General features: G+C 38.4%; 1 protein-coding gene across 4 annotated transcripts in view; it reads right to left on the bottom strand.

The window, feature by feature from the left end:
* Positions 1-13,815, bottom strand: part of MACROD2 (mono-ADP ribosylhydrolase 2) — a 2,160,736-nt gene that overhangs the window by 683,022 nt on the left and 1,463,899 nt on the right. For all 4 annotated transcript variants that reach the window (XM_058287576.1, XM_058287574.1, XM_058287575.1 and 1 more), the window contains one exon: positions 7,867-7,897. In XM_058287576.1, coding sequence (XP_058143559.1) covers positions 7,867-7,897 — 31 coding nt within the window. The remainder of the gene's footprint in view (positions 1-7,866; positions 7,898-13,815) is intronic.

Raw genomic sequence — 13,815 nt, 5'->3', positions numbered from 1 at the left:
GAAGGCAGTTCTCAGAGGAAAATTTATAGCTCTAAACGTTTACAGTAAAAAAGAGCAAGTTCAAATCACAGATGTAACTTCACATCTGGAAGACCTAGAAGGCAAACTAAACTCAAAGCAGATAGAAAGATTAGAATAAGAATAAATGAAATAAAGAGTTTTTAAAAAATAGAATTAAAACCAAAAGTGGGATCTTTGCAAAGATCAGTAAAAGTCAAATCTTTAGCTAGCCTGACAAAAGGAGAGAAGAAGCAAATAAGTGAAGTCAGGAATGGAATGGGGGACATTACTACTGACCCTAAAGAAATTTGTTCAAAAATCAAGTATTCTCTCAAGATAATCATCATTATTCAAAAACACTTCCCAATTTTGCGTAAGTGACACACTGACCCTAAACTGAGGTACCTGTGAGTGATCTGAGTGATCTCATTTTCCTTTTTTCCTTGAGCAGTGTGTAATAGAAATCCTCCAAAATCTCATCCTCCTTCCTTTCCTCATAATCGAATTGTAGTCAGGCACAGGGATTGCATGGCATACTAACTTTCCCAAGCTTTTTGGCAGTTAGGGTGGCCATGGGCCCAGCTGCTCTCTAATGGAGTATGCGTGGAAACGTCATGTGCTGCTCTAGAACCAGAGACCAGAAGAGAGTGGGTGCTTTTTTGTGGAACCAGAGTATGTAAATATGAAAATAAATGCCCTGGGGAAAGCAGAGCCACTGTTTGAGAACATGGCAGACACTGGCCTCCTGAATCATTGTGGAGAACAAATCCATCTACAAGCAGAATGCTCACTTTGGATCTTTTAGTAAAGTGAGAAACAAACTTCTATATTCACTAAGCCACTCTATTTTTGAGTCTTTGTTACAGCAGCTTAGCTGTATCCTAACTAAGACAGTCTCTTCAAATGCATTTCGAGATACATTTTAAGAACAGGATCATTGACTAGGAAGGATTTGACATGAAAAATCATTTTCCTAAAGAGCTAAACATGCTTGGTTTCTCTAAGAACTGTCAAAATTATTTATTTCTAAAGAAAGCTGAGCTATGTTATTATTAATCTTACCCTCTAGATACAAGTGTGTATAAAGAGCAAGAGAAGAATGTCATGCAAGATTTTGGATGACAAAAAGTAGACAAGTACACAGAAATTGTTTCAGTGATCAAACCAGAAGCACGGGCAATTCTTAAAGCCCCTAGAAAGTTCTCTAAGAAAGCATTTTCATAGTGGTCTTAATTTTTCAAGGTGGCTGTAAGAGTTACTGCTAAATGGATAGTATCTATAGTTTACTGCAGTAGTTTTCCAATGTCCTTATAAGGATTAATGTTTTAATACTTCTGTAAGAAATCATAGCAATAAGTGACTGCATCTGAAGAAGGGGCAGAATGGAATTCCTTTATGCCTTTGAACCCTAAGACAGATTTTTACCTTGACACAATTAAAGGGAGCAGACATCCTGATCTAAGAAGGGGTTTTAAAAAAATGTTGTAATCTTTATTACTTTTGGAAATACTTAACCCTTTAGTTAAGTTCTAAAATTGTTCTGTTTTAAACAGAATGCCAGGGAGACTGACACTGGTTTCTCTCTGCGACCATGGTACCAGAAAGTTAGGTTTGCAGGATTTTCATTTCTTTTGGCAGACCCCCTGGGGGAACCCTGCTCACAGGTCTTCCTGCCATTTTTATGCAAGCTGAACCAGCATATATTGTTATTGGATTCCAGACTTTTTTAGGGCAAAGGTAGTACTTTGTTTCTTAGTTGGATGTCTTTCGTACTATGTTCGCACTAGGTTTTATAGGCACAAATGGATACATACATATTTTCTAAAACTGTATTCAAATGATAAACTCAGAGGGTTGGAAACAATGCAATAGCCAGCATTTTGTTGTCTCAGCTCTTCTTTCTCCTGTGCCTCATGAGGGTCAGGTCATAAAGTAGTATTCAAATGTGGTATAATTGAGATGGGTTTGGCTGCAGCACTGCATTTTCCCAAAGGAAGTAAGTTATACTGATTGTAACATTTCTTTGCTTTGAGGACCAGCAAATTAACTCAAGGATTGCCAAGAAAAATTACACTTCGTATAGTGGAAATTATTTGACCTGAACAGAAAGCCTAAGATGCCAGCTATAGAAATTTTTGAGAGACAGAAGAACAGAAGTGACATTATACCACCTGAAGGAAAATTTCAAAGGAGATGGAAATATCAAAGGGAAGAGAAGTAAGCAAGAGGAAGGAAGGGAGACTGTCAGGGCATGAAAGGAAAGGTACATATTTGTTAGTTTTGCCTTAGTTCCCAAATGCATTGCGTAAGCTAACTCTTCCAGCAAGCCCAGAATTGCATTGCAATGACTGTCACCCTCTCACGGCTGTCAGCATTTAAAGCATGCCCTCAGCATTGCTGTGGGAGAACGCCCTGGTCTCTTTCCAACTCATGCCTGTGAATTTGGGCAGAAGTGCTGATAAAAATGTTTGCCAAGTGGGTAAAAGGTTAGCAGAACATAGTGCTGGTCCTGCTTTTACCAATTAGAAGCAGAAGACTAAACCTGAATGCAAATGAGGAATTCAATTAGAAAGTTGTGGCCTGGCAGCATCTCATGGAAAGAAGAGGGAAGTCAGGTGCTTTGAAAGAAACAGGCTGCAAGCCTTCCACATTGATAATAGAAGTAGAATGAATAAATATATGAGCTACTTCAGCTGAGTTATGTTACCCTTAAATTTTTTCCTCAGGTTTCCAGCTAATAGCTCAATGTCTGAAATGCCTTCCTCTCTAAAAAACACCACATTATTATAACTGGGGGAAAAAATGAACCCAAGTTTCTTTTTTTCCAGAGAGTGTTTTCCCAGTTTTCAGTTACTCAGGGGATACACTTTTCCGCCTGGACTTCATTTCTACTAACTATATCTACGCTCATAAAATAGACTAAAATTTCTGCCTTTCACTCCCCAGTAAAAATTCCATTGCCATGTATCATGTCTAGCCTCTTTTGTTAAACTTATTAGCGCCAGAGTATCCAAGTCAGGCTCAAAGGGCAGAAGGCACACAAGGTCTGAAATGTCCATTAGGGAAGATCAAATCTGTCCCTCTGAGGCCGGTTTAGAGGCCAACTCAAAGTTTTAACAGGAATCTGGGGTTTTAGAGCCTCATCTGGATCTATTTTTCCAAAAGTAACAAAGCCTTTCTTTTGCAATTTACCAAATGTGGCTTTTCATTCTGCATGAGTCTGGTTTACCATAGAACTGTCCTGGAAGCATTACATGGCTGGAAATCAGAGTGGCAAAGTCTGGTTCCTCTTCCAGGGGAACTTCAAAGGAGGCAAGGCTTGATCCCATTGTGTCTCTGCCTTCTATCAGGTTGAGCCACACAGTGGACATTCTTCAGTCTGTCTTGCAAAAAGGCACAGCTGGTTTTGCTGCCATCTAGGGCTTGCTCCAAAAGGCTGAAGAGTAGAAGACTGGGAGGGCAATTAGCTTCCGCTGTTCCACTAAAGACCCCCAACCTACTGGTGGTGCACCCAATTCTCACCTTGAACATGGTGAGGATGTCTGAGTTTCCATGAAATGGGAATGCTTCCTGGAGAAGTTAACCTGGTATAAGCTTGCCTTGGCAATTAAATTACCAACTCCCTTCAAAAGATGGATTCACCACACCCGAAATTGTGTTCTAGAAAACTGTACTTACAGTGGGTTTATAGTCTATAAATCTAAAAGTGAAGGTCAAACCAAAGTAAAGAGATTTGCAACGTTACAGCAGCTGGGATTAGGGCAAGTCAAGAAAAGTCAGAGGAGGGCTTCAAAGCTGACTTGTACCCTCATCACTGACATTGTTCCATGGAACACAATAAACAACAAAGTGGCTTTTCCTTAAGTAAAGTTCTGTGTTCAGCTCAAATGTCTGAACAAGTCTTGGTGTTTCATTTCACCTTGTCAGGGTGGATACCGCCATGCCCAGAAGTACCATGTCCAGTTTGAGGACACTTTTTGCAAATACATTTTTCTTAGAATAGTCATTTTTTCCATTAAGAACATACCAACTTGGTAGACTTCTGTTGTTTTGTCAACTATTCTGTTTTCTGTATCTTCAGTTAGACAACACTCTGGGTTCAATCATTGTCATCAACAGCAGACATTTGCTGAGATTCTCCTATGGACACCGTGCTTTGCTAGGCACTGGGTGTACAAAGGACATGTACAAGTGAATCTCCAGCTACCTAAAGAATTATGAACTGCTGTACAAGCAAAAATCTATAGAATTAGGGAATACTTGCTGTCCAGATTACAAATGTTGAAAATTTCAGAAGATATAACCACCGAACTTATTCAAGGAAGACTTCCTAGAGATTGAACTTCAACCTTGTCTAAATGTGTGTAGTATGTTTTTGTTGGGGAAAGGTAGTATGGTAGAGAGGTAGGGTGGTAGTGATGTGTGTAAATTTGGTGCGTGTGTGTTTCGAGGGTACCTTTCAGGAAGGGACAAGTACATAAAAGTTTGGACCTGGGAAGGTACATGGAATATTCTGAGATTCATCATATTACTGGTTATCAGAAGATGTAGCTGTGGGGGATAGGTACTAAAAAATTAAACTATATTCTGGAGAAACCACTAATCCTGAGAAAGATAATATTAATTTCTATGATCAAATAACTTTGGGAAATGCTACAAATTAAATCCCCTTCTTGAATATACAAAGTAAGATACGTAATTTTCTTGACTCACCAATTTGTATCCTGAGGAGAGATTCCCACACCCTCCTACCCCACTTCATGAATTTTAGGAGCACTGGTTCAAGACAAGCTATCAAGTGCAAATTGTTCAGGCTAGAAAGAGTGAACATTAACTTGCAAGTAATTGACTATGATGAAGAACTCCTGAGCAGATGGGAAATACCTACCAACTAGAATTTTAGAAAAATTAATCTAATAAGGTTTGGAATATGGGATAAGTCTAGAGCCAGGAGACCCTCAAATTTGCTCTAAAGCCATTGTAGTGCGAGTTGGGAGTTGACTTTTAAAGTTTCAGTTTCTTTGTTTTTTAATCTATGGAATACTCTGTTGAACTAAAATATCTGAAATACTACTAGATAAAAGCAAAACTGATCTAGTTAATGGAGAAGGAGGAATGGAGTTCTGAAGAACATGAGAATATCTGATCTACAGTTTTGGGGCACTGAGAGAGTCAAGGATGTATCAGAAAACTGTAACTTCATAAGACATGAGAATTTTCAAGTTACATAATGCTAAATGAGCCCGTAACTAGAGATTTGGAATATTAATCCAAAATTACTAAGACAAATCTACAGTTCAAGCCCCTGTGTGGTTAACAAAAGGTAATATGATACCAGACTTTTGTAGGTCCCACATTTTATCAAATAAGTAAATAGAAAGGAAAAAAGATGAGTACCTAGGACTTGAGAACTATATTCTTTGATTTGGCATTTTGGAAATTGGCTAAGCTTGTCTGGTGGCAGCCCTCCCAGCCAGCTACTGTGACTCACTGTATCAATGCTCTCACCCATGGCCTTTTTTAAAAAGATTTTATTATTTCTCGGCTTCCCCCCCACCCCACCCCGCCCCTTTGTCTGTTCTGGGTCCATTCTTCTGAGTCTGTTTGCATTGTCAGATTGCACCAGGAAACTGTGATTCTTTTTTGTTGTGCCATCTTGCATTTCCCTCTCATAGCACAGTAAACTATTGGACCCATTCTTATATTTTGCATCATGTTACTCTTAAGGAGAAATCCTTGCCTGCAAGGATTAAAGTTGACCACAATCTGCTTTGGATTTGATTTAGCTCTTAAAATCTTTGTCCGAGCCTCTAGTTTTATTGTCCCTCCCTGTATTAGTCATCCAAAAATGGGGTGTGATGCAAAATACCAGAAATTGTTTGGTTTTTATAAAGGGTATTTATTTGAGGTAGGAGCTTACAGATACCAGCTTATAAAGCTTAAGTTACTTCCCTCACCAAACTCTTATTTTCATGTGTTGGAGCAAGATGGCTGCCGACATCTGCCAGGGTTCAGGTTTCTTGGGTTCCTCTGGGCTCAGCTCCTCTGATTTCTACACACGGTCAACTGTAGACTATGAGGCTCTTTAGGCTTTGCCTCTCTCCACAAGGTTAGCTGTAGGCTATCAGGCAAAAGACTCTGTTTCTTTTCCTGGGGCTCCAGCTTAAGACTTCAGCATAAAACTCCAACATCAAAACTCCAACATTAAGACCCCTTGCATCAAAAGCTCCAAACTCTATCCTTTGCCATGCTTTTTATCTGTGAGTGGGGACTCAACACCCTAGTGACGTGGCCCAATCACAGCCAAATCATAACTCAATCATACCCAGTAATAGATCAGATTACAAACATAATCCAATATCTATTTTTGGAACTCATAACTATATCAAACTGCTATACACCCCATCTTCCTTTACTCTGAACTCTTACTTTGCTGACACAAACATCCCTCCCCCTTTTTTTTAATATCTCATGCTAGAAGATCTTGCCATCTGAAGCTCTTTGCACATTACCACAAGATTCTGAGGGGGAAAAAAGCAAAGGAAACAGGCATCAACAATCTGGTAAGGTAATAAACATAAGAGATGTGATGTGGATGGTATTGTTTTAGGCAGTTCGATTTTATTATTGTTCAGTTAAGAAAAAAAATATCAAGATTATGATAAATACTCAAGATGAAAACCATTTCTGCAGTGGAGATTGGTTTGTTCCTGGGCAAGGAGAACTGAAGAGTTGGGGATCTAGACTAAGCAGAACTGCGCATGCTTCCTTTAAGCAAATATTTAAGATTTTTAAGTAGGTATTTGAGAGGAAGAGAGAATGACCACAATGGGCAGTATTGTGCAGATGGTCTAGTTTAGCCTTCTCCAGTCCAGTGTTCATCCATTTCAAAAAGAAATGTAGAATCTGGAGAAGAGAGTATGCCTTAATTTTTAAATAGTATGACTAAATCCTCTCCACTGAATTTGATTTAGACTTACATTTTCCATTTCATTCTCACTAAGGCCTTCAAATGTAGTACCAGATTAAAAAAGAATAAGTTTTTCTACTTTGACATCGGTCTAGGTATCTCCTACCCTGCGGTAGTGAATTTAAGCTCTATTTTTAGATTCATACATATTTTATTTTTCAGTTAAGAGGCTCTATGTGAGAAGTTTGAGTTCAGAAAGGTCAAATCTATTTTGCTTGAATCAGAAAACCCTAAGTGACAAACTCCATTATATCTTAGTATTGTTAAACTAACTTATTAGTGACCTGAGAAAAAGAGCATAATAAAATGTTATCATAGGTAGAAGAATATTTTAGAGAGTTTTAGACTACTTAGAAGTAATTTTAAACACATTAGCTTCCATCAGTGAAGCAGTCACTACTTAAACAAACCATGAATACCAGGAAGAAAATATTTGCAGTTTATTAAGATTCTTTGTATCTATGAGGAGCCACTTATTTTGATTTCTTTTAATTTACATATACAGATATAAGCATGTGTGCACATTTCTCTATTTTGTAATTCACAACAGAATAATCGCAGGTTTTAGGTACATTATGTTTCTTCTGAGAAAAACCTGACTTTACTAAAGAATACAATATTGGAGGTCAAATCCCCCTAGAACAAAAATCTTTGCCTAACAAAAGATATTAAGCCTCCGTGTAGCAATTCACTTCACAAGGCGTTCAATACAACAACATTCAAGAACACAAAAGAATCCAGGTAGCCTCTTGAGATTCCTTAACGGGATATGACCTGCATTTTGAGTCTCTTTAAATCACAGGAAAATATATTCACAAGAGAGCTGCTTATTTTTCCAGTTAATCCCACCTTTAACAACATAAAGAAATAAAATCATCGAAAGCTACGTCACTTACCATAAATGCCCGTTGAAATGCAGGGAAATGCCTGTGAATAAACCACAAAAAACAGTTTTAAAGGAAAATTCTTTGCCTGACATCATCTAGCTCAACATCTATTTTGTTCAATAATTGTAAGCCCCCTCCTCACAGTCTCTGAGCTATAACACCCCACTCAGGTGGACTAAGAGACATTCTGGAAATGGGGATTTAGGATTAACCGAAAACTCTTCTCTTCACCAGTGCTGTGCTGAAGCCAACCCATGCCAGTTTGTAAGAGCTGACTAATAAGTTTTCAGGAATCTTGTGAGTTGAGTGTTAAACACAGTTATTAACAAATTAAATCATAATCTCTTAGTGAAATAAGTTATACCTAAAGCAAAAAATACTCAGAACTCATCATTCCCTAATTAGTTCTTACAGTTTACTGTTATCTATGCTCTTGAGATTATTTAAGTATCCATATGGCAAAAAATATTGTATAATGGTGTGCTATTGTGCACTCTCCAATTCATGTGAAGTGCTGTCACATTGGTGGCCGGAAATCTGAAAGTCCCAGTCGAGGAGTATGTTGAAACAATACCTAGTCAATTCAAACCACAGCTTGGGTACAGAGTTTGGTAAAATTCAAAAAAAAAAAAAAAGCATTTTGTGAGAATCAAGTGGCTACATAGAATAATAGAGTATTGGATATTTTATTTTTGTAAGTTGTGTGCTATACATTTGTATATCCTTAAACGTACACTTTTTTTTTGAAGAAACAGTTTTTAAACACTTACTGGCATTGTATTGCTTATATTGTATATTTAAAAATTATTTAAAGAATTTGATTGAATGCATATAAAATAATAAAATAGGCTAAAAATAGAAAGTGATCTAGGCATGATGACATCCTCTGCCAATGTACATTTGCATTAACTTGGTCAAGTTGTTTAATCTCTCTGGGTCCTTGTATTTTATAATTATAAAATGAAAATAATACCTACCATATGGGCATGATTGATATAAGTCTAAAATCTGAAACTACTGTTGACATTAATACTAACTTTATTGCCAGCAATGATAATGAAGTGTCTAAGTCCTTTTTCTTTATATCCTTGGGTTAAATGTGTATTACATTTCCCTTAACATTTTTGTAGACTATTTTTATTCCTTTACATGGATGTCCAATTAAAAAGGGCAAAATTAATGTGATTGTTTAGAGTAATAATTGATTTAAAATACATGCTCATCTTTATGTCTACAAAATAGGTGAATACTTTCTGCTTCTGTGCAAACCTTTACTAGCAAATGCTACTCTTTATAACATGAAAATAGGGAAGTTTTTATAATAAAACTATTACTCTATATTAAGTACTAAAGTAGGTGCTAATATTTAGTTAAATTAACCCAAGTTTCTTGAGGTGACAATAAGATCTGAAGGATATTCTTGGATAATTCAATTTACTCAATGGTGCAGTACCATGAGGAGATAGTATGAAACAAATTCCCCTGAAAATTTTGTACTCATATAGGTGTTTACCAATATTACCAACAGATCTTAACTTAGTAGCAAAATCAACAGCAAGATAATTGTATGCCATCTGTTACTAAGAGTAATAGATAAAAGTCTGGGAATGGTTTACTTAAAACATAAATTAGAGATGATTCAGAGTCATCTCTAGATGTGCCATGCTCACTCATATTCCACTGTGCCTTTTAAGTGGGATAGATAAAGGTAAGGGTATAGCTAGTTCCCTAACACTTCCACAGCATGACAAAAGCCATCCATATTGCGTTTGTAGTAGAAAAAGGGAGCTATCAAGGGCAAGTCAGAGAATCTCCCAACCTTTTCAACAGGCCCACTTTAAATCCTACCTCTGCTTCTTTTTCAATTTATGATGTTGGGTAAGTTACTTAACCCCTCTGAGCATCAGCTTCCTCATTAGGAAACAGAAATATTAAGACCTGACTCAAAGTATTTATGGGAGATTAAGAATAATGAACACAGAAAACTGTTATCTGACAAGTGTGGTGGATGCTGGGATGCCCTCCCAGGTTCTGCTCCAAGGAAGGATCTATAGCTCTAGAGCACAGTTTTGCAGCCTTGGGACTATTGGTATCTTGAACCAGATAATTCTCTGCTATGGGGACTGACCCTGCGCTTCGAGAGACTTCACAGGATCCCTGGATTCTACCCATGAGATGCCAATAGTATCTTCCCCACCCCCACCCATGACAAAAATATTTCCAGACTTTGTCAAATGTCCCCTGAGAGTAAAAAATGACATTGGTTGAGAACCACTGCCCTAGTGGCTAGGGCCTAGACGCTAGGATTGCCATGAATAGACAGTCTTCAGCCATCAAACTTTCCAGGGATGGCCTGAGCTGTAAAGAGCAGGTGCACTCAGGATCATGCCGCTTCCTAGGGCAGCTCCATCTAGTGACTGAGTGGAGGCTTATAAAGCCTTGGCCATCTTGGCCCAATTCAGGGCAACACTGAAGGGCCATCTCAGTGCCACAACTGCCAATGCGGTCAGCAGGGCAGTCCATGGGTCTGCATCACAGCTCGTTTCCCTTGGCATAGTCCTGCTTCCTTCTCTGCCCTTCCCAAGGCATTGATCCCAAGGGCATACCTTAAATATCCTGAACCCCAAACTTCATCTCAGAGTCTGCTGCCTGGGGAGTCAATCAGAGTTAATTCTCTTCCATTTCCCTCATTGGCCCAGTTATATTAGTCATTTTCCCCATCAGATCTAGCAGAACATACCGAGCAGTTAATGGCAACTTTTAGTTGCCTCAGCTCCCAGCTCTATCTTGGAATCAGTCAAGCAACTTAGTAATGGACTCTAAATGGACCAACTGCAGTGTCTGTTTTAACAAGAACAAATAGCTTCATCTGAAAAGGACATCATTGCTTGACTGTGAAGGCAAATGGTCATGTAATGGAGGATGACTTTGGTAATATTATTGCATTAATTCAAACAGAAAAGGCAATGAAAACAGATGGAAATACAATATCATGGAAAATTTTGTTTTATGTAAAAAAACTTTGCATATAATTCATCTAAACTAACTCTCCTCCATTAATCACTTTAAGAGAAGAAAAAACACTCAACTAAGATTTTATATTACATAGTCTGTCGTATTTTCCATAGTAAGTTTCTGGTGGCATTACCAAAAGTGAGTAGTATGGGATTTCTTTATTTCAAAGTTATATTTAATATAACCTCTCACAGAAATCCTCTCCCACAGAGGAATGATAAATTGGACCAAAACCCAAGCCAATTAGCCTGGTTTGTTTTATGCGCATGTAACTCAGTCACCTGCAGAGCATGGGAATGACATCACCAGCCCAATCTTCAAGACTTCAGGTTCTCCTTCCAGCAAGCCCTGGGAGCAAAAAAGCCTCCGTGCTAATCAGGTCCAAGCATTCAGTGAGAGACTTGTTCATTGCACTTGACTTTCAACCTTTTTTTTTTCCCTAAGGCACCATGCAGTGGCTCTCTTAGGGGAAATATAATCATTTGACTTGGAGTGTGAGGGGTTTTTTTTGTGTGTGAAATTATAGATTGGGCCACAACCTTGGAAAAGTCTTCCTTAGCCCAGCATACTAGATTCATGCACATTTATAAAAACATTGAAATTCTTATCACTGTAGATCCTGCCTCCATCTTCTTGAAGTTCTGTCTCATCTTCTCCCACCCTGGCTCAGTAATTAGAGAGCAAGAAAGAAAGTACCCCCCCCCACTCCCAACCCCATCCTCCTCTGACAAGACCCTAACAGCTCAAAAGAAAACAAAATAACCAGGCAATAACCCCTAGGCCAGCATCAAAGCTACCACTGGTTTTTCTCCAACCCTTGATCCTGGGTTGATGTATTCTTGTGAAGTGGGAATTTCTTTCTCTCCTCCTTACTGCAGTCATTTCCTCCCCATAATCTCATCCATCCATTGAATTTGCAGCAGCCTTGCTATTGCGTAGGACTGACTCCACCCTCAGCTCCATGGAAAGGTACAGGTTGACCTAGGTCACACCTATCCCCCACCCTTAGAAACAGAGATAGGCAGATGGGGGTTCTGATATCCTTGAACTGTTTGAATAAATCAACTGTGAAGTGCTTGCAAACTCTAGCATCTTCCAATTGCTGAGCCATTACATGGTTTAGTCTGATTATTACATTTAAAATTATTTGTAAGCAAACGTACACTACACCTGATATACCTTCCATTAAGGTATTTAACTATATTACATTTCACTGGCATAAAGAAGCCATTGATTGTAAGAAAAATTTGTGTTATTGTGTAGCATTAAGAAAAAGCTCTATTATAACACATTTTCTTATCATTTAGGACTTTTTTGTAGATTTAAATTATTTTCCATTTTTAGAAAAAATCTTAAGGCACATGTATACTAGTAGATAGAGATATGCTGGCTAAGGTTTCCTAAGCGTCACGTAGAGTCCAGCATTTCTGATTGCTTTTCAAATCAGATATAAGTATGAGTGTCCCAGTTTTATCCTCACGCTATGAAGAATAGTGCTGTTGATGCAGTCTTCAAGGAATGACCCACCACAGTCTCTCCCAAGTTCCCTTTGAGAGTTGAGGCTCTTCGGTGCTTCCTTTGCTTGTACCACCGCTGAGAAAGGAGGTTTCACCAAACAGCTAAGACACACACGTCCGTCTTCAGCTGGTCTGGAATGGGTCCCAGCTGTGTAGTCTATCCACCAGGAAAGACAAAGTATGCACATGCAGGCAGTGAAAGCTCATCGTTACTATGTCTGACTATAAAATACCCAAACTGTAGAGAGCATACTCTTTGCAAAGAAGTTAAAAAGGAAGAAAATGTGCATCTTAGAAAGTCAGAGTATCATTCTTTGTCTTTAGATTTGTGGCTAACATAGTGAGTTGGGCCTAGTCTCCTTATCCAGTATGCAAAGTAATTGAGTATTTCTCACATTGTAGTATGTCTAACTATAGGAGCAAGCAAGATATTTGAGCAGGCAAACACGTGGACATTGGTCACTTCAGTAGCTACATATTATAATTGTAGATGGGTAGAATTGTTCCCAATTCTTCATCCCTCCTTATATTCACACTCTTTGACGTGAGATTTTGTAGTTTTTCTGCTAGACAGTGGATATTTTAACTTGCTTTACTGATGTTAGGCTTCTGACTTGGTGGCAATGGAGTGTTAGTGGACTTGCATTTGGAGAAAAAACATGAGAAGAATATGCCTTGAGAAAAATACACCAGGAGAGAAACATGCTTCATGTAGCTGCTGGTCTAGGGAGGCTGACAGACAAGTGGATCAGGTCAGCTGAGCCCCAGCCAACTCACAGGGATGTGAGCCAGAGAGAAAGGCTTAGTCTTATATGCCATGAGGATAGATTTCTTACACAGCATTACTGTAAGAGTAGCAATAAAACTATGAGTTATAACATATTAAGGAATACTGGTTTTCCCTTTATAGTGATGATAGAGTTAAAAATACTTAGTCATTTAGACTATCAGATAGATCATATTAGAAGGTGCTACATGAATGACTGAAGTTAGGGAAATAAAGATGTAAGTATAAGATTTGAGTTAGAAGGCAAGAGACCAGGGTCACTCACTGGCTATACCGCTGAGGGCCTGCAGCATATTCCCTTAAGTGCCTCAGTTTCCCCATCTACAAAAGAACAGAGTTGGACCAGATGGCTTATTCAGATATTAAATTCTATGAAGCTACAGAAGTCAATTATCCTTCTCTGTAGCTTAGGATAAAGGTGACAGACAGGATATGTAGTAGCATCCTGAATGCCTTATATTGGACAATGGCGGCAGTGCATGGCATCATAACAGCTGTTTTCTGAATTACTGGAATGTGCTAAACACTGGGTAAAAATTCAATTTACATAATCTGATTCATTTCCAGGAAAAAAAGTCCATGATAAGTGATATATTATCCCCCTGGTATATTTACGCCCCTGTTACCCACCTATTGAAT

This window comes from Dasypus novemcinctus, chromosome 24 (assembly GCF_030445035.2).
Source record: "Dasypus novemcinctus isolate mDasNov1 chromosome 24, mDasNov1.1.hap2, whole genome shotgun sequence".
Lineage (NCBI taxonomy): Eukaryota > Metazoa > Chordata > Mammalia > Cingulata > Dasypodidae > Dasypus > Dasypus novemcinctus.
This window is presented reverse-complemented; position numbering and strand designations above follow the sequence as displayed.